The sequence below is a fragment of the Primulina eburnea genome, chromosome 11, assembly GCF_022965805.1.
Source record: "Primulina eburnea isolate SZY01 chromosome 11, ASM2296580v1, whole genome shotgun sequence".
Taxonomy (NCBI): domain Eukaryota; kingdom Viridiplantae; phylum Streptophyta; class Magnoliopsida; order Lamiales; family Gesneriaceae; genus Primulina; species Primulina eburnea.
The window spans coordinates 38,516,913-38,541,981 of record NC_133111.1 but is presented as its reverse complement, the minus strand read 5'-3'; the positions used below and the strand labels follow the sequence as shown (position 1 = coordinate 38,541,981).

Here is a 25,069-nt window from a genome sequence, read left to right as displayed (position 1 = left end):
TATCATTTCATCTTCATCTAAATAGTCTTTTTTTTTTTGTCACTCTCCCTAATGTATAAATATGTGGATAGATAAACATTTTTTTTTGAGTTCGTATATTACCGTTTGCTAATAATATAAGTTTTTGATATTGAACTTTAAACTTTCTATATAAATTCATATTATATATAATTAATATCAACGTATATAGCACGTACTTCGTGTAATTGTCAAAAAAAGTCTTGACTTGAGAAAGGAACTCATGATCATTAGCTTAACGCTCACTTAATCCCTCAGACATCCTTTAAAAATGTGTTTATTTATTATTATTATTATTATTTTGTCCTTTTATTGAGTACATTATAATTTTTTTCAAAAACTATTATAAGGCATGCCATAACATACATGAAAAATTAATAACGCATTCAATTTTTTTTAACATTTTAATAATAAAAATTATTTTTCTGTTTTAAATAAAAAACATAGTAATAACAAAGAAAGCAAGATACAAAAGATCATCGGTATTTACAAAAGAGAAGACATCGACGTTTCTTTCGTCAAAGGATGTTTTCAAAGGCATCAACAAATGTCTTAAAGCATCAAGATCAGTTGGGATAAAGCTTCAAGAACCACAGTTCTACTTTCAACTACCCAAAGCAGATCGATTCTGCTAATTCAACATCCAGTGAATCCACTAAGCTCGCATCTAACTCGCGTAATGTGCGTCCAATCTTTTGATAAAACTACACCAAATGAGGTCTGTGGTAGTTGCTAAGCGAGAGATATAAAGAATGGAGCATTTATTTTTTGACGAATCTCAAGCATCTATTGTGTTTGGATTCTGTTACGCTCGGGGCAGGAGCAAGTGCTACCTTGCTTCGTTTCGAGAAAGAATGTTTCTCCATCGCGTTCACGAATCTGCGTAGGTGTTTGATATACTCTGGAAATGTTTCAAGATTACAGTGTCCACCACCTCGGACCCATAAAGGATCATATTTCTCCCTGGAAAGTTCCCACAGTCGCTTACCGTGAGACCAATCGACAATCTCATCATTCGTACCCTGGAAACAACACATAGAAACGAGTTTTTTTACCTTACCTTCTAAAGAGAAGATGCAGAAGTCCTGAAACCGCATTATCTAACTTGTTGATTTGGCTTTTGTAAATGTTTTTGGTTTTACAAATGAGGAATCAAGCAGTAATTCTTTTACACAAGGTTTGGGAAATCTTACGTGTATGACTAAAACCGGACAGTTGACATTCTGGATTTTGTCTATGTTCTGGAAAAAATAAGAAGACAGGACAATCAGAGTCGGTGTTAAGTACGAAAGGGGAATTATAGTTCATAGATAGTTGACAGACTCACTTTGAAAATGTCGAACCAGAATGTCACCTTCACATTGTACAGAACTCGTATGCCTGAAAGAATTGCACTATGAAGAACGACAGCCCTCAGCCTCTGAAAGCGAGAAGCGAGATGTAACGTAGGACCACTCCCGACAGATTGGCCATAAAGAATCACATCTTCTTGCCTGATTCCATACTCGTTCTTCAAACAATTATATACAGCTTCAATGTCGTGGTATGTGTTGAATTCCGACGGCTGTCACTCGCAAAGATCATTTCTCAATAAACCAAAAGGTAAAGCAGTAACTACCAGAATTGCTATACAATTTCTTTATTCTATTATTCATATTGATATGGAGATCGAATCAATCACTTCTGCTGTATACTTTTGATTCCTATTACAATTTTAATGCAGTAAACAACATGCTCAACAAGCATTTTGAACCAAAAAAGAAATAAAGACCGCTTCTCACCTTCCCAGATGAGGCGCCATATCCTGCATAGTCATAGCTGCAATAGAGCAAAAGAAAACGGAACGCGAATAATAGTGAGAAGCACGATAATCTATAACCTCATGTCTAAATATTTTTTCATACAAAATCCAATGGTCAATCAATGCATTTTGTAATCAGACACGAACAACCATTAAATCAGTTAATTGAGATCACAACTCACAAACAGAAACACAAATTAGTAAAGGCAAAACTGGGGCAAAAGGGCAAAATGATACAGATGTATGCAGTTCAATCTGTAACTCATAAGAGTGTGGAAAGACCAAATATTCTAACTAAAACTGTTAAGATTGGAACTTAGGACCTAACTCAACCCCAAAAGCTAGCTAAAGAGGGTAGGATTGTCCAAGACCATATATATACAACTCTCAGGTTAGTAATCCAACCTATGTGGGACATTTAACAAAAACTAATGTATTAGTATCCGAAACAACGGAATTGGGGAGCCACATAGACTATTCGGGGGAAGAAATGCTATCCACGCTAGACGGATTGTCAAGGGGAGAGGGTAAAGCAAAGACAAATCTGAAACTACTAGTTCAACGGGTCAAGCCGACTGGCTTGCAGCCTACTAATAACTATGCCGTAAAAAATATAGGAAAACACACCCTCTTCGATATCGAACCTAAGCCCCAAAAATCCAGCCGAAACCCCACCAATTAACTTAATTGTCAAATTCAAATCACCGTTGTTCCACAACCAACGCCCCATCCATGCCCATAACAAAAAAGCAGAATCATAGAACCATCAAGAGATGAAACAACCGAAAAATAAAGACATACACAAAATGTGCTCACAACATAAGATCAAGAAAAACAGAGAATCTAACGACAGACCTCATAATATTGACGCGAAGGTGAGCTCTAAGCTCAATGAATAGTTCTTGCATCTGCCCTAAATCAGCAGCGTTACCATGAGAGTACAATATCGTGAATCTCCCCGCAGGATGTTTCCAATATGTGGCCACAATCTTGTTACAGTCCTTTGTCTCAAGCAAATGCACGTCAACATTTTTGTCAGCAGTCAATCCACTCATCAATAGTTTCCCATTTCCCTCATCTCTGTAGATTTCATACGTTGGTGGGTCTGGCGGAAAAAATGCAAACTTTGCAGCGACGCTGGACGTCACATTTCCCATGAATTTACGAAGACCCTTTTCGAAAAATTCAATCTTTAACACGACCCACAACACTTAAACCATCAATACACCTCTTTCGACATGCAAAATCGTGGGAAATGAATTTTAATTTTGTTGGGCATAGATATGTCAATCTTTCTTTATTTTTTTGGGTTTTCTTGCTTTTCTTTAAAAAAAAAAACTCTGCGCTAGCTTTCTGGTTTTGTGAATCGACGATGAAAATAATGGAGATATAGGAAGATCCGATATAAGCGGAGGAGGGAGACAGGGAATCGGAAATCAAAGTACAAAAGAGAAGGAAGTTTGTGTTTTTGTGTGTTGCATGTTTCTTTCTTTGTGTTTACTTTTCGTGGATGAGTTGTAAATTGTAATAAACGATGATGAATAAAATAGACACGTACACAATTTTGACAAAAAATTGTGGGACACGGTCTCACGGGTCGTATTTTGTGAGACAGATATCTTATTTAGGTCATCCATGAAAAAATATTACTTTTTATACTAAGAATATTACTTTTTATTGTGAATATCGGTAGGATTGACCCGTCTCACAAATAAAAATTCGTAAAACCATCTCACAACATACATGTTCCACAATTTTTATGTGATGGTTTATGGGCAGCCATTATTGATGTATATGTGAAAAGTCATGTTTGATCCTGGTTGTTTATATTTGTGGAATTTGTTTATGATCTTGGGACCAATTTTAGAATTTCTAGGAGACAAGGGGTATTGATTTTGGTAGCTGGATGTTCTTATCAATCGATCGTTTATATCATATTTTATGTTTTAAAGCATATTCCAGTCGAAATTTATAGTATTCACACAAATATAAATAAATTCAAAGTTTTATGAGAATAGACAATTTAAGTTGTAAATTTTATAATTATTGATATAAGAGTAGGTCTCTTGTGAGACGGTCTCATGAATCTTTATCTATGAGACGAGTCAATCCTATCGATATTCATAATAAAAAGTAATACTTTTAGTATAAAAAGTAATACTTTTTCATGGATGACTCAAATAATAAATATGTTTCATAAAATAAGATCCGTGAGACCGTCTCACACAAATTTTTGTCTTGATATAAAATATAAAATTTTATTTTTTGCAATTTGAATGGCCATTTGAATAGAGTAGAGATAACATGAAATGAAATGAAAATGAACCATCGTCAAAAAAGAAAAATCAAAACGAATTAAAGGGAGAAATTATTAAAGAAAAGGGAAATAGGGAATAATTGATTAAAGTGGAGGTCGGGAGAATGATGGACGGCTAAGATTCGGTCAAAGGCTGCCATAGATCTAAGAGAGGAAGTGCAGATTGGGTTGTCAGAGTCAGACATTCCCTCAGTATTTGGCTAAGCCATCTTTTTTGACGATTCCTTAATATTCATTCATGCATTATTTGTTCCCCCTCTTCCTTTTCCTTTCCCTTTCCCTTTTACAACTTTTTTTTATTATTATTTTCAAGAAAAATGGGTAAAAGATTTGAAATAGTAATTGATACATTATTGAAATAACATTTAATTCATTACATCTGTATGTACTCTCTGTGTATTTGATTATTGCCTATTGAGTCGAAACAATCTCAGTTTAAACTTCTCTTATTTCATGTGAAAATTTTGTATTTGCAATCAAATATTGCCTATTGGCTTGAAACTAATCAATCTCGGTGAAACTTTACTTCATTGAACTTTTTTTTCTAGATGATCCATGCAGAATAACTAAAAAAAATCAATAACTAACAGCCAAAGTATGTCAGTTTCTTACCAAACAAAACCTAGAGATACACTCAAAATGTATACTGTTTCATAGCTTATATTGACAACAATGTCCCCTCACATTAGTTTTTGGTAAGAAGATAATTATAGCTACGGCCATTGGTATGCTTAAATAAGCCCTTCTTGTTTGGAGACATAGTTAAAACTTTACAAATTCTTTTGGCCATTGAAACAATCCACAACTACCACTTCAATTGCTTATTTTTCATTTCTTTTAAGTTACATATCCATCTGTATATAAATGAATGCCAAACATACATATATAGAAATAGAGAGTAAAAAAAAAGAAGAGAAACACAAATACACAATAATAAAACAAAATATCCACAAGGACCACAACTCATTATAGGTCCAAACAAAGATGTGGGGGGGCAAGCTACAGCTATTGTTTCTTTTTTAAATGCTACAGAGTTTAAAGCTGAAGACTGAGTGGATCAAAAGCTAAGAGCCCAAAGAATCAAATGCTTTGAGAGTATTTATATTTACCAACAAAAGGTAGGCCATAAAGAGAACTAAATATTGAAACATAAAGCTTTTTAAAGGAGGGCTCCCACCAAATAACTACTATTAAAAATGAGTCAACAGATCTAAACTTGTAAGGTCACTTGAAGACTGCCTGTTCAATTGAATACTTGTTTCCAAGTTGGGCCAAAAAAAAAAAAGCAGAAGAAGACAAAGAAGAATATTAGGTAATTACTAAGGAATTCTAATTTTCCAGTCAACAAACTACCAAGATTCATAACAGCGGAGGTCGGTCAATAGCTGCATTAAGAATAGCTCTTAAAAGCATGAATTCATAAATTATTTCAATTCCAACTTTCTAGAATCCTGGGCCAGAATACCAAGTGTTTATCATGAATGCAAAAGACTTTACAAGTAATTTAAGTAAATCATTTCTTGAAAATGTGAGATTTGATACAACATAATCTCTATCATAGTCTATTGCACAATCTGCAAGTCAACTCCCACCCTACGGCTCAAATGCAAATGATATAGAAACAGATCCTGGCAAAGTATTAGTAGGAAGTCCGGCCAGATAATGTGCGGTGAGGTCAACATGTATCAAACAAGAATGATTTTAAAATCCAATCTGCACACGTAGATAGCCCATAACCTCATGCATAAAGCAAGCACACATAAATCTTTCTGAGAGCTCGCCACTGGTAAGGAATCCATTTGGTTCCGTCAATAACACATTCACATGTGAATAAAAAAATCCCACAAAGAACAGAAAAAACAAAAAAACAATCATAAGCCAAGCAAACTCATCTTTGATCTTTAGCAATCTGCAAAAAATCTTTCAAATTCTACATGGCATTATTTGTAATTCGAGTTCAAGATGCGACCCCAAATTTTTATGATGAACTAGATGAGATGACTTTTTTGTTCAATGGTTTAGACTATAAACTGTTACAGGCTCCTAATTTATGTCTCTAGCCACTTTGCTTGAATAAAAGTTGCTCTTTTTCTATTGCGGTTCTGTCCCCAATAACTGAAACCCAAGTTTCGACAATTTTCATCAAACTTCCATCAACTATGTCTATGACTGTAAAGGCTCGAAGGGTGCCTTGAGCATTTGATATTGGGATTGAGGTTTGTCCCAATTTAGAGCTCTCTGAATTGTTTCCTGTTTTGTCCCTTATTCGTTTAACCCTTGGAACAATTGCCCCGTTGAGATATATAGTGTCGTCTTCGCCAACCACTAACATTTTTCGGACACCATTTCCATATGCCAGCTCTTTATGCATGTGACCAAACACTACCAATGGGATACATATTTTGGTGCTCATTTTTAATTCAGAAATTGCTTGAGCTAAATCTGTATCAGAAGTTGCACATAAATTTATTAAAATCGAATAACAGCCGGTACTTTGATCAAACATCTTAATTGGGCGATATAAAGTTGAGAAAATAAGAAGCCAAGGATTAAAAAATTCAGAAGCTTACCCGAATCTCCATGGTCACCACCTCCAGGAATCCAGTCCCTGCCACAAATATCATCCATATCGGTGCCTAGGCCTGCATGAACTTACAGTTCTGATTAATATAATGCAAACTTTGAATTCATGTACCAAGTAAACAAACTGCATTTATTTAGGCAAATTTGTACACCTGTAGGTCCGTTATGAGCAAGAAATATAACTGAATTATCGACAGGAGTCCTCAAAGCAGCGTCATATATCCTTTTTGCACTGTCAGCCAAGTCACGCACACCATATCTAGAAAATTTTGGCAATATGTACAATAATTGGAATCTCCCCAAAGCAGCCTCATATATCCTCAAATTAAATGATATTTTATGTTCACCTTCATATATATATATATATATATATATATATATATTAATTAAAATATGTAATGAAATACACATTTAAATAAGATCATACGGTAAATATAAAATAAAATAAACTCATATAATAATTATTAAATAAAGTTTTAAACTACCGGTATGATTTGCATCATAAAAATTTGAATATAACCAAAGAAATAAACTTTCATAATAAAACTATTTTTTGTATTTGTTAATTAGTTAGTTAGATTTCAAAATAATTAAATAAAAATATTAAAATATCATATGTAAAAACTATAACACTTTGACAAATGTTAATAAATGATCATTATAATTTATATTTATTATAAAGATTATGTCATATATATATTTTTTACATAAGAAAATAACTTATGTGTATTTAATTGCTTATTAATATATCTTTTTCATGCATTACATATTTAAGGCTTTTGATTGATGATTGATTTTGACAAGCAGATGCAAGTAACTTTTTAGTTATACCGTTTAATAAATAATCATGCATATAACATATACATTTGTTATAAAAAAAAAATTCTTTCAGATTTTCATTTTTTAAAATTTTTATTATCTTTTAAAATAAAAATTATATATGTATTACATTATAAAATCTTCATATGAATAGTTATTACCTCACTTGAAAATAAATAGATATGAATACATAATTTTTTTACAATTAAATAATTTTCATATACATTAGTTAATGAATAATTTTTTTAAAAGTATATAATTTATGTATTTGTATGTGGTTAGTGCTTATATATGTATGTACATTAGACATTTCAAATTATTTGTTTTCTATGATCTATTTTTTAATATCAAATAGGTCGCAGTATGGAACATTTGAAATCATTTGCTGTTTAAGTTTTAGAGTTGTATCATATTCAAATTATATACAATATTTATGTCACTTACTTGAATGTGGATTTTTTTATTTTCTTAAAATTTCATAGATAATTAAAAAACATATATAGAAATTAAAAATCATAAATCAAACTATCATGTACTACCAAATTTTGTGTAATGAATTTATAAATTTGTTTAAGATATAATTTTTTAAAAAATTGCTTCTATGATCCATTTCTAAATATCAAATAAAATAGTCATGCAATATGTGAGACGGTGAAACTAATTGTTTAACAATTATGTCTTAAATTTATATATTATGAGATTTGATTTTAGAACTGAAGCCAAGAAAATATTTTAGTTCTAATTTTGGTTTCAATGTTCTTGAAAACCATGGCCGGATTTATTTTTAGACCCTTAATACCTAAATCTTAAGCATTCTTAATAAATGTTTCATATACTGCCAAATTTTGTTTATTGAATTTATAAATTTGTTTGATATATAATTTTTTTCTAAAAATGTTACTAAAATCTTTAAATTTCTTATTATAGCTGAACTCTCCAAATTCTTGCAACAGATTCATATTCTATGATATTATATTATTATTAATATATTAACATTCATAATTGTTGATATAAATTCTCCTAAATAATTTATTAAACTCTTTAATTTCAATTCTTAGTTAAAAAACCATAAAATATGTTACAAAACATCTAAATGTAGTATAAAAATGAATTATTTGAGAAAATTAATATATGAGTTACATTTTATTCTTGAAATGATATAAATTAATCATTAGCATTTGTTAGAATATTAATTATATATTAGGTTGAATAATTAGACTACTAATTAATTTTATATTAGATGGAATAAATATAAAATTTTGATATTTAATTTTTGTCCTTACAATAGAATTTTATACATATATCCTTATTGAGTTTTTGGATTTGTATTGATTAGGAGATCATTTTTATTTTTTGATAATTGGAAACAGGGCATATGATCCACATTTTTATAGGTATATATATATATCTTTTGAAAATTGGAAAACATGGCTTATGATCCAAACTTATATATATATATATATATATATATATATATATATATATATATATATATATATATAGATAAAAATGTATTTTTATTATCAAACATATATTCATTTTAATGTATCATTGTTATTAGATTTCCAAAAAAATATTTTATAAATTTCCTTGCAATTAATCTAACAATGCACAATTTAAGAGGATAATAGAAAATTTATAATGAAAAACTTTGTTATTATTTTTACACTTGTACAAGCATAATAGATAAATATATATTTTTTAGACGTTTTTCCTTTTAATATTTTTGATGAAAAATATATTTTTTATTCAAAAATCTATTCTTTTAATATTTTTTCTAATAATTATGTATCAAGAAAATGTTATTTCTCTAATGTATTTTTATTATTAAATATCCATTCAATTTTTATGTAACGTTATTTTCAAAGTTTCTTGTGTGGTAACTTTCTATTAAAAAATAAAAAACACTACCATAATCCTCATGTATTTAATGAGTTCAAAAAAATAAATTTACCAATTAAATGAATAAGTAATACATTGATTTCTACAAATTCAATATCCCAAATTTGACCATAAATTTTATATATTTTTTCACCAATGCCCATGCAATTTATACAAATAATACATAGTTTTTGGACAATGTCGTAAAATCACAATGCAAAAAGTTGGTTTATCATACACACTTTTATGGATATATAGAATAGATATAGATATACACATGTCTGCAGTTTGCAATCTTATGATGGTAGATAAAAGTCAAAATATGTGCTAACCTGGCAATCAGAAGTTTTTTCCGAAACAAATGGTCACCACCACAAGAAAACGGCCGTCCACCAACAATGCTCGTCTTCAAATTTGGAAAATCTATTCGTCGATAGGCCACATGCTCATCGCCGAGACTGATTATCAAAAAGTTCTTAGTGTTTGTATACACAATTTATCAACTCTAACAATTTAAGATATGATTTCATTATCCCACGATAACAAATAATTAGGGTCCATTCTCCAAGTGATCTTTTGACAAAAAGATAACTGTATAATACATAATTCTAACAAAATAAGAATTCTCTCAGCAAGTTATATGCAATATCAAATGGCAAAGTTTGCTAAGGATGGGCGTATCAGAAATTTAGTATTAAATAGCAGATTCACAGTTCTTGAGCAGAATATTAAGTTTTTCTCTTTGGACCATAAACAATATTAATGTATGCTTCCAAAAAAGTTGTCTACAATAGGTTAAGGAGGTATGAAGGAATGTTGTTTCTTGTACGCGAGGGAATGTTGTTTCTTGTTATCTAGAACTTTCTTGCCTTTGTAGAAAGCATATATCATACTAGTTTTGTTAAAATTCCATGGAAACAAAAAGATAAATTGATTAGGTGCATATTTAATTATATCTATCAAAGATAAACATTATAAGAAACAAAGGCAAAAACTGTAAACTCGTACCTTCACTGAAACAAAACTTATCATTCAAGTACATTAAAAAAACAAAAAACTTACCATTCAAGCTCAAGTTGAACAGCATCTTTTTCCCTTCATGAACATTTTGAGACTATTAGAGCTTTAGAGTTATTATAATGATACAATCAGTTACAAGGAAAGATTACAGTACAATAAATAACATTGAAAGGGTGGCAATCATATAACTCCATAACCTTTCTTCCATTCATGAAGTGCATGACGGTGGGGTGAGGGTAAGTTCAAACCAAGTAAAGAAACAATAGGTGCATGAAGAAGGAAATCCATATTTTGAACCTTGATGTGGAAGTAGGAGAAGAGAATGGAGAAGGAGAATAGGGGAGGACAATATGAGTACATGAGAGAAAGGGAAACAAAATAAGGAAAAGAATGTGCAGACAACCAGAGAGTGAAAACCTGAATAATATATTAATCCAAATTCTGTTTATACAATCAAATAAAAACATCAAATTGATCTGAATCGAATGCTGAATAAGTCTTTAACCCTATGGTTTATGCTCATAAAGATGGACAAAGTAGATAGGATAAAGCTGGAGTTGAGCTTCAACATGAAACCGTGAGAAAACAAAAGGAAAAGGAAAATATATAGATTTCAGGAGAAAGTAGGCATGTTATCCATAAATTCAAATCCCTTTTCGTTTCAACAACTAATCTAAATCACTTAAAACTCACCTTGCAGAGAACGTATGAGTATTCCAGGCATCATGGTTTCCCAAAATAACTGCTTTTGGAAATTCCAGCTTGGAAACACTTCCAACTATATCAACATTCTCATTGCCAAAATCACCTGTACAAAGTTCCGGTACCATCAAAACCACACAAAAACTGAGAACAGAGGGAAGAGGGGATAAGGATCTTCTACCAATTATCTAGGTTAAAGAAGTGCAGGTAGTAAAATAAGAAAGCTGGCCTGCCAATAGGTAAAATATACAGCAATGATGGTTATGACAGAGCACCTGCCTGTGAATAGCACTAGGTCTGGCTGCATTTTCAAACAATGTCAAAAACAAAAGAGACGTTAAAAACAAGCAGTGGTACAAACCATAAAGGATGTAAGAAAATCGCAAGCGCCACTTAGGAAGCATAATATGTTTCTTCAATTAAATTGTTCTAAATACAAAAATCGTGTAATTTCATTTACAAATATCTGATGGACTTTATTAGAAAAAATTCCCCCATAATATGCACAAATCATACTACATCTGCAGGCCCTTTAGATTCCAACACACATTTTCTCTATAAAATTGTAGCTAATTTCAGTTTTCAAAAGCAAATACTAGATGTACTTGCAAACTTGTACCATGGCAGGTCAATATATTAAGAGTCCATTTAGCAAGATCAAATATGTTAAACACTTTACTCTTCACTTTCCACCGCAACAGCCAACATCCTAAATGTCTCAAAAGGCCAATACTACTCCCTTAATCTGCCTATCATTTTTCCTTACGGATATAAGGTTCCCCCCTATGAGGCAAATTTTAAAGACAAACATAGCACAATTAAAGTATCTTCATTGCCTGAAATACAATTTAGTTACTTCCTAGAATCTGAAATTCTCCTTAGCTAAAAGACATTACTTTATTTGATCATAAGCGCTGAAAAGACAACAAAACTGCACGCTCAACAATAGCCGCTAATGTTTCTTGACTTTTTACACGATAAAAAAATTCGGCACACTAGCCGATAGCTGCCACAAAAATCAAAAAATGATATCCAGACCATTAAATAGAACGAAAAGATACCTTTAACACCTGCAAAGCCTTGGTATCTTCCTCTAGATTCCAATCATCATGCTTCAAAAAAGGCAAAAATTTTCCAAAATCAAACAGTGATACTCAGAGAATCTCGTGTATGCAGCAAAATCACTCATCCGAACAAATAATTTTATACGTCCGCCATTGAAACATGTAAGTAAAGATATTGGGAGACATATTACGACGTCGCCAACAACGGCAATACGGAAGGAGGTAGACATCGGTAGGTGTCTAGAACTGAATTCAGACGGAGAGTTAAAGGCGATCGAAGTTTGGTGAGGCGGCGCGTGTAACCACGGCAACAAACAACGGAACATCAAAAACGTTTTGCAGTCAACCAAAGCAACTAAAAAAAAGTTGTGTGGAACTTACGGACTACGTCTACGGTAGCTCAATGGATACTTGGTCTTTTTTTCACCTTTATTTATTTAATATATCAAAATAACATTTTAACAGTAAATTAACTTTAAATCCCCAACTATTTATAACTTTGTCATCAGTCCTCATGTCAGGAAACTTGTGTTCCAACTCTTTGACATAATTGATTTATTCTTTTGAACTTCCTAATGCTTATCAAAATACTATAATACCCTTCTTTATTTGTGTAAACCCAAGAGAACTCCTTTTTTATTTATTTTTTTTCTTTTTCCTCCATTTTTAATGTCTGTCTTTAATTTTTTTTTATGTTGTTGGTTTTTTATAAATCGATCGAAAGAATTGTAAAATATATAAAAGTGGGAAGAAATATGACAATGATCAATGAAAAAATAAGAAAACTTGTTTGCATATTACATTTTGATTTTTGTTTAATTTGTAGTATAATTTGCTTTTGGTTTTTGTCGCTTGAATCATGTTTGAATTACATAATGTCATTGATTATAAAGAATTTAAAACATGGAAAAAAAAATTAGTTACAAATAATCAAAGATTGAGTATAACTATTGGCTATAATAACTTGGGCTACTTTGGATGTGCACACATTCATTTTTTGGAGTTTAAAATGTGAAGAAAACCAAGTACAAATAATTCAAGATTGGGTATAACTATTAGAACTTTTAACACATTTTCCATTATTTTGAGTATACTCTTTAATTAATTGAGCACTAAATACAATAGATCGAGTATTATTCTAGAAGTGCTCCATATATGCTAGTATATGCTCAATTTATTATAAAAATACTAATTGTCCGGCAGAAATATCTCTAGTTCTAGGGGTGGAGCATATGTATTGTTCACTATGTACACACATTCATTTTTTGGAGTTTAAAATGTGAAGAAAACCAAGTACAAATAACTCAAGATTGGGTATAACTATTAGAACTTTTAGCTTATTTTCCATTATTTTGAGTATACTCTTTAGTTAATTGAGCACTAAATACAATAGCTCGAGTATTATTCTAGAAGTGCTCCATATAAATTGTTTAATTTAATTTGAAAAATGGAAAAAGGCATTTTAGTCAATTTGTGTAGTTAGGGATTTTAAACAAACAAATATTTGCTTATGGGGATTGAGAACAAAAAACTTCTGACACAGGGACTGTAGAGGAAGGTCAATTTGGATTTAGGTATTTTAGGACAATTCACCCACATTTTAATCTATTTTTATTTTTTATAATTATATTTTGATCTTTGTTTAAATATAAACCGAATAAATTACATGTGTCGATGCACTAATTAATTAATTAAGCTGAAGAAAAACCTCGAATTATATTCTTTAAAAAAAAGAAGAAAGAAATATCTCAAAATATTAATTCAGTTTGATCATGCGAACAGTAAAGCCAAAAACTATATTAAAAACCATTTTTATTTTTAAAATAATGCTATCAATTTTCTTAACAATAAAATGTAAAAACATCAAGTTTCGCTTTTTTTACAAAATATCCTCAACTTAAATATAATATGGATAAAATCTCGATCATAATTTGATAGTAAATAGATTAATATAACTCAAATATTTTTTAAAACCAAATCAATATATATAAATATATATAGTGTCCAATATTTTTCTTTATTTTTAATCTATGTTAATATATATTAGATTGCAGACGTAACTTAGGGATGTATATATATGATTAGATCCTGATCTCGTTCAGGATATATATAGGCACGAATTCGACTCATTTGAAAATTATTAATTAAGCTTACGAATAGTTCGAGCTTGGGAGCTTAATAAATGATCTCAAACGAATTTTTTATTGAGTCGAGATTCAAGTAGTTCGTGAACGGTTTGATTCGTTTAAATCTAAATATAACCGCACTAATAAAAAATAGAATCATTTGAAGAGGTCTAATGTGATCCATGATTAGCGTGTCATATTTAAGGAAAAGTCAAACGTACAAATTAAACAGCTGACTACGAAAATAATATGCTCATATTCTTAAAACTGTGGAACAATAGGTTGGGAATTGGGAAACGTGTTGGTTCTGGCTTCGAATATAAACAAAAAGAGGCCCTCTGTATTTTCCAAGAAATCGCCTTTTTTTTCATTTGAAGAGCGTGTTCACTGATTTGCATGCAGGCCTGAAAACATAAAAAGAGAGAGGATTTGTGTAATTGATTTAAAGTAAAAGGGAGGGAGGTAGAGGGAGATTTCTGTTCCCAGTCTTTCTTCCTTCATATTCTTGTTGAATTTGCATGCTTTCTTGATGAAGAACCAACATCATTCATGGCTTCGGCCTTCTCCTTGGAAGAGATCAAGAACGAACAAGTTGACCTTGTGAGTATCGGTTTCGGTTCCGGCATGTGATCTACCAGCAACTGCGTTTTCTTGAGTTTTCCATGTGATGGATGATTTATGTTTCATGCATGACAGGAAAATATGCTCACTGAGGAAGTTTACACGCAGCTGAAATGTACTAGAGATGGTTTGACGTCGGAAGGAGAGAAAAGGGTTCAAATTTTATGCTACAATAAGCTCGAGGAGAGAAAAGAAAGCAAGATCCTCAAGTTTTGGGATTTACGTGGAATCCTCTTTCACTGTTATGGAGTGTGCTGCCGTTATGGCCAACGGAGGTGTAATGTTTAAATCATGTTTGAGTTTTTGTTTTTTATTTTGTTTTAGTTCATGCCATATCTTCAGTATATATTCTAACTTTATTGTAAATGCAGGGCAAGCCTCCGAATTAGCAAGATTTCGTCGGTGTCATGTCATCGTTCTTCTTATTATCAACTCACGATTAGTTTCATTGAAGAAAACAATGCAGCCGCCCTTATGGCTGATCTCGCGCCTAAAAGTAAGGTACCCTTGATCATCTAGACGTAGTTCTTTATTTGATACTTTTGTTCAATGGCATGCATGATTCATTTTGTTTGCAGGTTTTGAGGGATGCAAAATTGGAGCGAGCAAGAAGCCTCCATCCATGCTCCTGGAGATTTGATCAGTGTCAAGTTGGGAGATATTATCCAAGGAGACGCTCGTCTCTTGGAGGGTGATCCTTTAAGATCGAAATCTTTCTTTTTTTTTAAAATAATTAACTAATTTTAGTGTCATTCAAATTTGAAATTTATACCATTTTTGATTGGTAATCTTACAATATTATTGTTAATTTATTTATATATATATTTTTTATTGTATTGTTTAGCTACTTAAAAGTGTAAAAATAGATATTTAATTTCTCAAATAAACTAAAACTGAATTTCAATGGAAGGCTTTCTTTATTTGTTATATAATATATATTTTTTAGAAATTAATTAACTAGGCAAACCACGGTCCATTTATTGCAAAGGCCGTAAACTTGCCACGTAATCGGACATTCTTCCCGCCAATTTCATTCCTGTTAACGCGCGCAGCCGCGTATGTTATCTCCTAAAATCGTGCGCCGATGACAGCACAAGCGAGAAGCGAAATGGCTGAGCGTGAAAAGATGACGGAATACGAGCGGAGACGACTGGAGAACATGAAGCGCAACGGCGAGATGTTGGCGGCACTTAAGATTCACTCTAGAGTGAACGAACTCTCCGCCGCCGCCAAACGCCAAAGGTTTCAGATTTCCTCCTTTTATAAGTGTTTTTATGGGTAACATTGTTGTTGGGATTGATTGGTTTATAGTTCACGACTGTAGATCTCCTGTTCGAGGAATTGCAGACGTCGCTCTTTGTGCCACTTCGTGGAAAAATTGTTTCTTTTGTATTTTTGTGCCTTTTGAATATACCTAAATTTTATTTAGTACTAATCTATCATTTATTAAACCCGTGCCATCGCAGAGCTCAGTGTAAATCTTATAAAAGTAGTCCGACAAAGAAACCAAAAATCGAAACCCCTGTGGTGCTACGACGGTCTTTGAGGAAACGTGGAGTGCCTCCTGACGCATCTACTGCTGGTGGCTTGAAATATGATAACGATGACGACAATCAGACGAAGAAAATTCCGAAATTGAAAACTACCGCCACATCTACAAATTCCCTTTATAAACCAGTCCCCCTTGCAATGAGAGATGCATGCACCAGTAATAAATCCTCAGACATGACACTTGTTTCAACCATTTTAAGATGCTCTGAAAAATCCCTTTATCGTGAGAGTGATGAATTTCCCGGTGATTCCATTGAAACTTTAAGGAGAAGCAAACCATTTGAGCAGCTAAAGGGGCGGAAAAGGGTGTACAGTTCAGTTCGTGTAGATGCCCTGAAATTGGAGCAAGAGAATATAGCAAGGGTGGTGACTGGGAAAATTTTGAATTTTAGATTTTTCCCAACTCTTGATATGCAAATGGTTGTGGTAGGGAACAAGTATGGCGATATCGGGTTTTGGAATGTCGAAGCAAAAGAAGAAGATGGTGGGGGGATTTATGTTTACCACCCACATTCGGGACCAATTTCTGGTATTGTGATAGATCCATTTTCCATATCAAAGGTGAGCACATCTCATGATGCTTTTTATGTGATAGCTATATATTTGGTTCTTTTTATGTTTATATATTTTTTGGCTAAATCTGAAGGATTGGGTACAAGGCTAAACAATCGTCTGCTATGTTTTCATTTATTCATTCACTTTTAAGTATGACTCCGTAAAGGAAGTATAATGGGGTTGCAACCACAAGTCATGATTTTTATAGAATATTGTTTCATATCCTAAACTTTTTTTTAAAACAAATCAATGTAAGATACTTGTTCGAAACATAGATCATCCTTGCAGTGGTTGGTCTGAGAAGCTGGGATAAGACTGATTAATGTGAAATGATATATTGGTAAAATAAACTCTTAATCATCGGAATGGTTTTTTAAGACACCGTTCTTTCTGTATATAAGCCTCAAGAAGTAAAACAATGTTGACGCAGGAACTATCTTGTGGATGCACTAACCGGAAAAAAATTTATTTTTGTACTTGTTAAGCATGTAGTTTAGGACATACATTTGCCCTGCATTACAGCACACATCGTTCATGTTCTGTGAGGTGGTTGGCCAGTATTGCTTGCATCTCAATATGATATTCGTGCGTTTAGATCTGTTTACTATTATTGGAGCACTGAAATTTCCTTATTGTGACTTTTGCAGTTGTACAGTTCTTGCTATGATGGGTTTGTGCGGTTATTAGATGTTGAGAAAGAGGTGTTCGATATGGTTTATGCCAGTGAATACACTATATACTCTATGGCCCTAAATCCACACAACAACAAGTCCTTATACTTTAGTGAAGGCAGAGGAGGAATCAAGATATGGGATTTGAGAGCAGCAAAATCCGTGTCTTCATGTGATTTGCATGAAGATAGGATTAACACCATAGACTTTAACTTAGAAAACAGTAATCTCATGGCTACGAGCTCCACAGATGGCACTGCTTGCATTTGGGATTTGAGACTCTTGAGTGCAGATGAACCAAAGCCCCTGCAGACTATTAAGCATAAAAGAGCTATACAATCTGCTTACTTTTCACCAACTGGGAAGTGTCTGGCAACTACAAGGTTCGTACGGGGTTATCTTTCTTACATATTAAGGCTAACTAATATAAACGTTGTCCTTTTTGTCGAGTTCTTAGTTGAATGCATAATCAATAAGAATGTATACTGCAAAATATGTTCCGCCTCTTAAATTTCAAGCTGCTGTTTGGAATCTTCTTCGTGCTCATTCGGTGGCCTTGATCATATCTGTTTGAACAAGTTCTTGAAATTTTTGTGTATTTTCATCTGTTTATGCAGCATGGATAACACTGTTGGCTTATTTAGTGGTCCAAATTACAAGGACACATCTATGGTTTTTCATTATAACCAAACAGGAAGATGGATTTCCACATTTAGGTAAGACGTTTCTTTCAGTCACAAAAGTGAAGGTTACTTTCAATTTTATGGATGATTTATATATTGTCAACATGAGTTTGATTTCTTTAAGTTGTAATCTTGGTGGGTTGAATATGAAGAAATCGTCAGTAATTCTCATTTCCTTTTTTATGATTTGGATCAGAGGTATATGGGGTTGGGATGACTCGTATGTCTTCATTGGTAATATGAGGAGAGGAATTGATGTCATCTCTGTTGCCAGTGAAAAAATTGTCACTACCTTGGAAAGTGAACTGGTTTCTGCTATTTCATGCCGTTTTGATGCCCATCCGTGCAACGTTGGGATGCTTGCCGGGGCTACAAGTGGAGGCCAGGTTTACATTTGGACTCCGTCGTAGAAAAATACTTTCCGTTTTGAGCTTTAACCATGTTGGTCCATATGTTATCTTATCCATGGCTATATGCATGAAATTGATGTTGTTCGTTTAGAGGTGTAAGCCACATTAACTTCTTGAAGTAAATGTTTTCTTGTTTATGCTGTTTAAGCCAGAAATGTGTTCCTTTTTTGGGCTTGATTAATCTTTATTCAAGGAAAACGGGACTACGAGTAATAACCATGGCATCGCATGAAAGGCAAGTTAGTCACATCAAGGCCCAAGTTTTCTGTTACAGTGAAGCTTTGTAAACAACCAATTTGACAAGTATGTGCGGTCAAAACTAGGGAAAAGACTAAACTAACACATAGCCCGAAAGCATCAGCGATGATGCACTTGGAAATAAAAACCACGGGATTGAAGAAAAGATAGTTTTATTATTATTGAAAACAGTATTCTTGGTTGAATTCAAATTGTCTCATTTTATTTGATACAAGTAGTAGACGACGGGGGAGACAAGAATTTGTTTTAGTGGGATCAGGATGAAACCAAAAGAACTATTGCGGATCACTTGTTTGGTTTCGTGACTGTTGATAACGTAGGACAAACGAATATTACAGTGGGGACTCCATTTGAATTCTAGAACAAAAACCTCTTTTTAGAAATCAGTTGATAAAACGTATGTAGGAAGCAGAGGAATTAACATCTACGAAGTAAAAATTGTAGAAATGTTGATGATGGAATCAAGTGAAGACATAGTAAAGCACAAGATCCTTAGTTCTGTAGAAAATCGAGCATCCTATGAGCAAACATATTTCCAAACAAAGGAAACAAAAACAAGGTGACTTTCGTCATGCTTCCCCACAAGTAGGAATCAAGATTTTCCCTTGTAAAAAGTGTTGGGACTTTGTCAAACAGAACTAAGTGATTCCCTAATTAAAATTCTCTATGCCAAATGGACACTCTCAATCTCTAGGTTATTCCTACATCACCGTAGTTATTATCATCAGTCAATTAAGCCTTTTCTCCTGAGTAAACATGAAGTACTGCAAAAGGCACGCTCCGTAGAAAGTAAAGAGAGAGAAGTATGGGCACCGGATCAGCAGACATGATGTTCTGGTGTGTCTTCGACGGAAGCTTGTCGCTGTGTGACATAAATATTGAGCGGAGGCCATATCATCGCAATTGTTCATGCGCAGTGCATAATTTGAATAACAAATGTTCACATTCCGGTTCTCGACGGAGGACCCTTTCATTCCCCAAACGAAAAATCAGGAAAGATTGGGTTGTTTCTGTATATCAGCTTCTCCCATCTCTTCTCAGTATTCTAATATTTGTAATTCATCAGTTAGGGATAGGGAATGCAAAAGTGAGGATTCAATTAAATTGGTTAGCAGCTTAACAACTGGTTAGATTCTTTTCTTAATTCCCTTTCTTTTCTTCCCCCACTTTTTAGATAGATTCTCGTAGGCCCTTGTGATCCGGAGGAAGAAAATAACTCCAGGAGTGTTTCCTTTTACTGTGTATTTAATAGAACTTTCTGTGAATGGAAGTATGGTTTCTTTTCTTCGCCACTACGGATGCATGCATGCATTTTTGTTTGTGCATGTCGAAGTACATTCAATTTCTCCATTATTACAAACTCAAAACATGTTGTCAACCTCTTTCATTATTCTTCCCCATCTTTCCGATCAAGCTTGCTTTCAAGAAATGGATGAAGCCCACTTTCCAATTAAGGAAATTAATAGGCAAACAAGTTGCTGAAATGCTATATACGTATCAGGACCATGATGGGAAATAAATAAATAAGAGTGGGTGAGACCGTCTCACGGATCTTAATCTGTGAGACGGGTCAACCCTACCCATATTCACAATAAAAAGTAATACTCTTAGCATAAAAAGTAATACTTTTTCGTGGATGTTCCAAATAAGAGATCCGTCTCACAAATAAGACCCGTGAGACCGTCTCATATAAGTTTTTGCCAATAAATAAATAGGATTGTATTGATAAATAAAAGAAGACAAAAACGACCTTTATCAATTCCGGTTCGTTCGATCCTGGGTGTGGGAGCAGTGTCCTATACCCCATATGAATGGTTGGATTCCACTTAATGGGAAAAAAAAATTTTAAAAAAAAAATTGGACCAGAAAAAACTCCGACCTTTATCCGTACCCCTGCAGACACTACCTGCAGGGGTAGGATGGAATAATCCGTCAATTCCCGAGGCCCACCCTCGTTAATTCAATGCACATAATTCAAGTGCTTTGGTGTGTGTACATATTGAAATATAATTTAATTGATTTGCAATGAATGGAGACATAATTCTGTTCGGTTCGGTGGTCTGCGTTGACATCAGGGTGCCATGCATCTTTCAAGAAAGTCATTTGGACCAGGCCTTTCACTGCTGGACATGGTTGGGATTGGGTGGACCGTGGAAATCTATGGAAATTTTTGTTAAAAAAATTATAACTTTTGTCTTCTAATTTAGATTGGATAGTCATTTTAAAAATTTAAAATTTTAGGAGCCATGCAGTTTGTAAGATATAATATAATGCTCTTTTTTTTGTTTGGATTGAAAATATATACTATATAATAATGTCAGTCCAGGTTCATCTTGATTCTTGAATTAAGCAGGTTGTTAGACTTGGAAATATGTATTACATGGATATATTAATATTTATATTTTGCAGTGACCTTAATTCTAAATTTCACATTTTCTTTTTGCAACTTTTTTTCTATCTTCATTTACTGCATGTCTAATCTTCATTTCTTTGTTTGTGTGTGTTTTTTTCTAGGAAAAAAAAGGATATCTACGTTGTTCAACATGGGAAAGTTTTCATATTCCGATTGTAAAATTTCCGATTCCTGTCGGGGAAGTACTAATTCATCGTGATTATATGAACAATTAATATATCTTCTAAGAAAATTACAAAAAATATTTTTCTGAGGAAATTATTTAAAATATGCATAAAGATTGAAAGTACTTTAGGGTTTTTACCCACTAAAATCATTTTCACCCACTAAAATCATTTATGAAATCATATGTACAAATCTAACAATTTAAGTTATGATTTCATTATCCCACGATAACAAATAATTAGGGTCCAGTCTCCAAGTGATCTTTTGACAAAAAGATAACTGTATAATACATAATTCTAACAAAACAAGAATTCTCTCAGCACAAGCTATATGCAAAATCAAATGGCAAAGTTTGCTAATGATGGGCGTATCAGCAATTTAATATTAAATAGCAGCAGATTCACAGTTCTTGAGCAGAATTTTAAGTTTTTCTCTTTGAACCATAAACAATATTAATGTCTGCTTGTAGTTTGATTCGTTAAACAGACTCGTTTTCGAGGTCTTTAAACAAGCTCGTTTTAGAGCTCGTCGATTATCTTTTACTGGAAAAAAGTCAACTAATATATGAGAATTTAGGAAGTGTTGATTTCAATAGCGCACAGTTTAATAATATAGTAATGTTGGCAAAAAATCATGACCCAAAAAACTAGCTGAGCTTGAGTTCTGGAGCTTAATTGAATGATCTCAAACGAATTTTTTACCGAGTCGAACTCCAAGCCGATTGCTAAGCGATTTTTGTCTTGATCGGTCCGACATTCGACGCACCCAGGTTGCGCTCGTACGCTTGCACACAAGTCAAGCTTTTTTCAGTTCAAATCGGGCTCATGGTGATTTGCACCCCCTGTACCGGCCAGGTCGCGCTCGTACACACTTGCACACACAAGTCAACCTTTTTCCAGTTCAAATCGGGCCCATGATTTTCACCCCCTGTGCCGCGTCCGCGAGAGAGCGCCTCTTGACTATTCATTGTTACACCTCCATAAAGTGTAACACAATATAAACTTATCTATACCACTTTATTTATCGATGTGGGACAAACTCACATTTCCAAATTTCTATTCACTCACATGGAAAGCCCATAAACCTCACAATCCAATACATTTAATCAAACATTATCCAAGGTGATGCTCATCTCTTGGAAGGGTGATCCTTTAAAGATCAATCAACCGGCCCTCACCGGAGAATCCCTTCCTGTAACACCATGACGGAGTGTTCTCCGGTTCCACATGAAAACAAGGCGAGCTCGAGGCTGTGGTTATCGCCATTGGTGTCCACGTCCTTTTTTGGCATGGCTGCTCATCTTGTGGACTTTATCAACACGACGCAATATAGTTCAAAATTTTCGAAAACTTGGGAATCATGCACGATCCTTTTGATTTAAACATCATTGTAGCTTTGTCTTGATAATAGTCCTACATGAAACATGTTACAACAAGCTGAGAGAGCTCCATACTCTAAAGAGACATGTCGAATCGGTAATGAAGCTAAAGGCACTGGACAACAAAACCATCCAACAACAATACACTGTGGGTGTGTTTGGTTGGGTGGATTAAATAAGCATAGATTAATAGTCCAATATTTATCGTTAAAATTTTAAGTTGTTTTAATAATCATTTTGACCCGGTTTAAGATCTAATTTTATGGATAACTATTTGATTAATAAAATTGGATCTTAAACCGGGTCAAAATGATTATTAAAACATCTTAAAATTTTAACGATAAATATTGGACTATTAATCTATCCTTATTTAATCCACCCAACCAAACACACCCTTGTGTGTCAAACAAGAGAGGAACATAGTGATAGTTATTTTTCGGAAGAGCCGTGGAAATAAGAATGTTTGAATTAAAATTTTAGGCATTCGTAGGATCGAGTTTGTCTCTAATAATATAAATTCCAAAATTTTTACATCTATTTTGGGATTGATCCTGTGTATTTTCAAGTTTCATTTTAAATTGTGAATATTATTATTAGAGAAAATAAATAAATCATCAATTGAGATTGCACATTTAATCCATATTTCTTTTTCTAAACAATTAACTAACTTTTAGTGTCATTACTCCTGCTTCAAACTTGAAATTTATACCATTTTTCATATATTATTATTAGAAATGATGATTATTATCAATTAATACCATTTTTCATTGGCAATCTCACAAATTGTTAATTTATATATATATATATGTATGTATGTATGTATATATATGTTATAGTGTTGTTTAGCTACTTAAAAGTGTAAAAATAGATATTTAATTTCTCAAATAAACTAAAGAGGTGTATTCAATTTAGATTTTTGATGACTTTTAATGACTTTTTCAAATTATAAACTTTTATGGATTTGATTGATTTTTATGGACTTATACAGAATCTCACAGATTTATAAACAGATTTACTTGGATTCACGTAGACTTTTTTACAAGATTTTTATAGACTTTTGTGGAATTTTTTTTTATATTTAATTATAACATATTATGAACTAATAATTAGTTGACATATATAATATATTCAGTTTGAAATATTTTTTCAATATTTATATTAATAAGTAAATTTAGTGGGGTGTATTCAATTTAGACTTTGATGACTTTTAATGACTTTTTCAAATTATAGACTTTTATGAATTTGATTGATTTTTTATTGACTTATACAGAATTTTACAGATTTATAAACAGATTTACTTGGATTCACGTAGACTTTTTTACAAGATTTTTACAGACTTTTGTGGAAATTTTTTTTTATATAGAATTTTATAAATTTTATACTTAATTATAACATATTATGAACTAATAATTAGTTGACATATATAACATATTCAGTTTGAAATATTTTTTCAATATTTATATTAATAAGTAAATTTACTTATTTAAATATTAAATTATTTAATCCTTATATATGTATATATGTGGGTTTGTATGTATATTTGTAAATTTTTCAAATACATCAATTGATTAATCTGTAATATTGTTTTTGAATTGATAATATATATGTGAAAAAAATATTATTTATCATTATGTGGATCATCTTTTATTTTTATTGAATATTACATTAATTTATATAAATCATAAATTAAAAATCACAAAATCAAATCTAAAATTCAAAATTTCTTATGATATTAAAATAAAAAATTATTAAATGAAAAATCAAAATTTCTGATGATATTAAAATAAAAAATTATTAAATGAAAAATCAGTCAAAAAATGAAAAAAAATGATAAGAAAATATGAAAATATAGAGATACATTTCAAAAATTTAATAGAGTGATAGAGATAGACGAGAGGAAAGAAGATAAGAAGAGAAGTGATGTGAAGCGACAGAGAGAGAAATAAATAGTTTGTGTATGAGTTAGAAGTTTTAAAAGTCAATCCAAATCTTTGGGTTGAACCAAATACAATTTTTAACAATTTATAGTTGTA

The 25,069-nt window shown here is 32.3% G+C and overlaps 3 protein-coding genes and 1 long non-coding RNA gene across 4 annotated transcripts; 2 read left to right on the top strand and 2 right to left on the bottom strand.

The window, feature by feature from the left end:
• Positions 1 to 481: 481 nt before the first annotated feature.
• Positions 482 to 3,352, bottom strand: LOC140805848 (uncharacterized). Its single transcript, XM_073162186.1, has 5 exons — positions 2,675 to 3,352; positions 1,800 to 1,836; positions 1,346 to 1,582; positions 1,212 to 1,259; positions 482 to 1,040 (listed from the first exon to the last, which is right to left on the bottom strand). Exons 1-5 carry the CDS (start codon positions 2,974 to 2,976, stop codon positions 780 to 782), a joined length of 885 nt encoding a protein of 294 aa, XP_073018287.1. The 5' UTR covers positions 2,977 to 3,352; the 3' UTR covers positions 482 to 779.
• Positions 3,353 to 6,003: 2,651 nt separating this feature from the next.
• LOC140805847 (uncharacterized) lies at positions 6,004 to 12,592 on the bottom strand. Its single transcript, XM_073162185.1, has 9 exons — positions 12,397 to 12,592; positions 12,203 to 12,253; positions 11,421 to 11,442; positions 11,133 to 11,247; positions 10,482 to 10,514; positions 9,752 to 9,877; positions 6,872 to 6,978; positions 6,707 to 6,778; positions 6,004 to 6,578 (listed from the first exon to the last, which is right to left on the bottom strand). The coding sequence occupies exons 1-9, from the start codon at positions 12,529 to 12,531 to the stop codon at positions 6,193 to 6,195; spliced, it is 1,047 nt and encodes a 348-aa protein (XP_073018286.1). The 5' UTR covers positions 12,532 to 12,592; the 3' UTR covers positions 6,004 to 6,192.
• A 2,038-nt stretch (positions 12,593 to 14,630) lies between these two features.
• Positions 14,631 to 15,425, top strand: LOC140804254 (uncharacterized). The gene is made up of 3 exons (XR_012112143.1): positions 14,631 to 14,931; positions 15,028 to 15,227; positions 15,324 to 15,425. It is a non-coding gene; the product is annotated as an uncharacterized lncRNA (long non-coding RNA).
• Positions 15,426 to 15,929: 504 nt separating this feature from the next.
• LOC140805845 (uncharacterized) lies at positions 15,930 to 18,959 on the top strand. The gene is made up of 5 exons (XM_073162183.1): positions 15,930 to 16,194; positions 16,419 to 17,064; positions 17,706 to 18,112; positions 18,347 to 18,445; positions 18,609 to 18,959. Exons 1-5 carry the CDS (start codon positions 16,037 to 16,039, stop codon positions 18,820 to 18,822), a joined length of 1,524 nt encoding a protein of 507 aa, XP_073018284.1. The 5' UTR covers positions 15,930 to 16,036; the 3' UTR covers positions 18,823 to 18,959.
• The last annotated feature ends 6,110 nt before the right edge of the window (positions 18,960 to 25,069 follow it).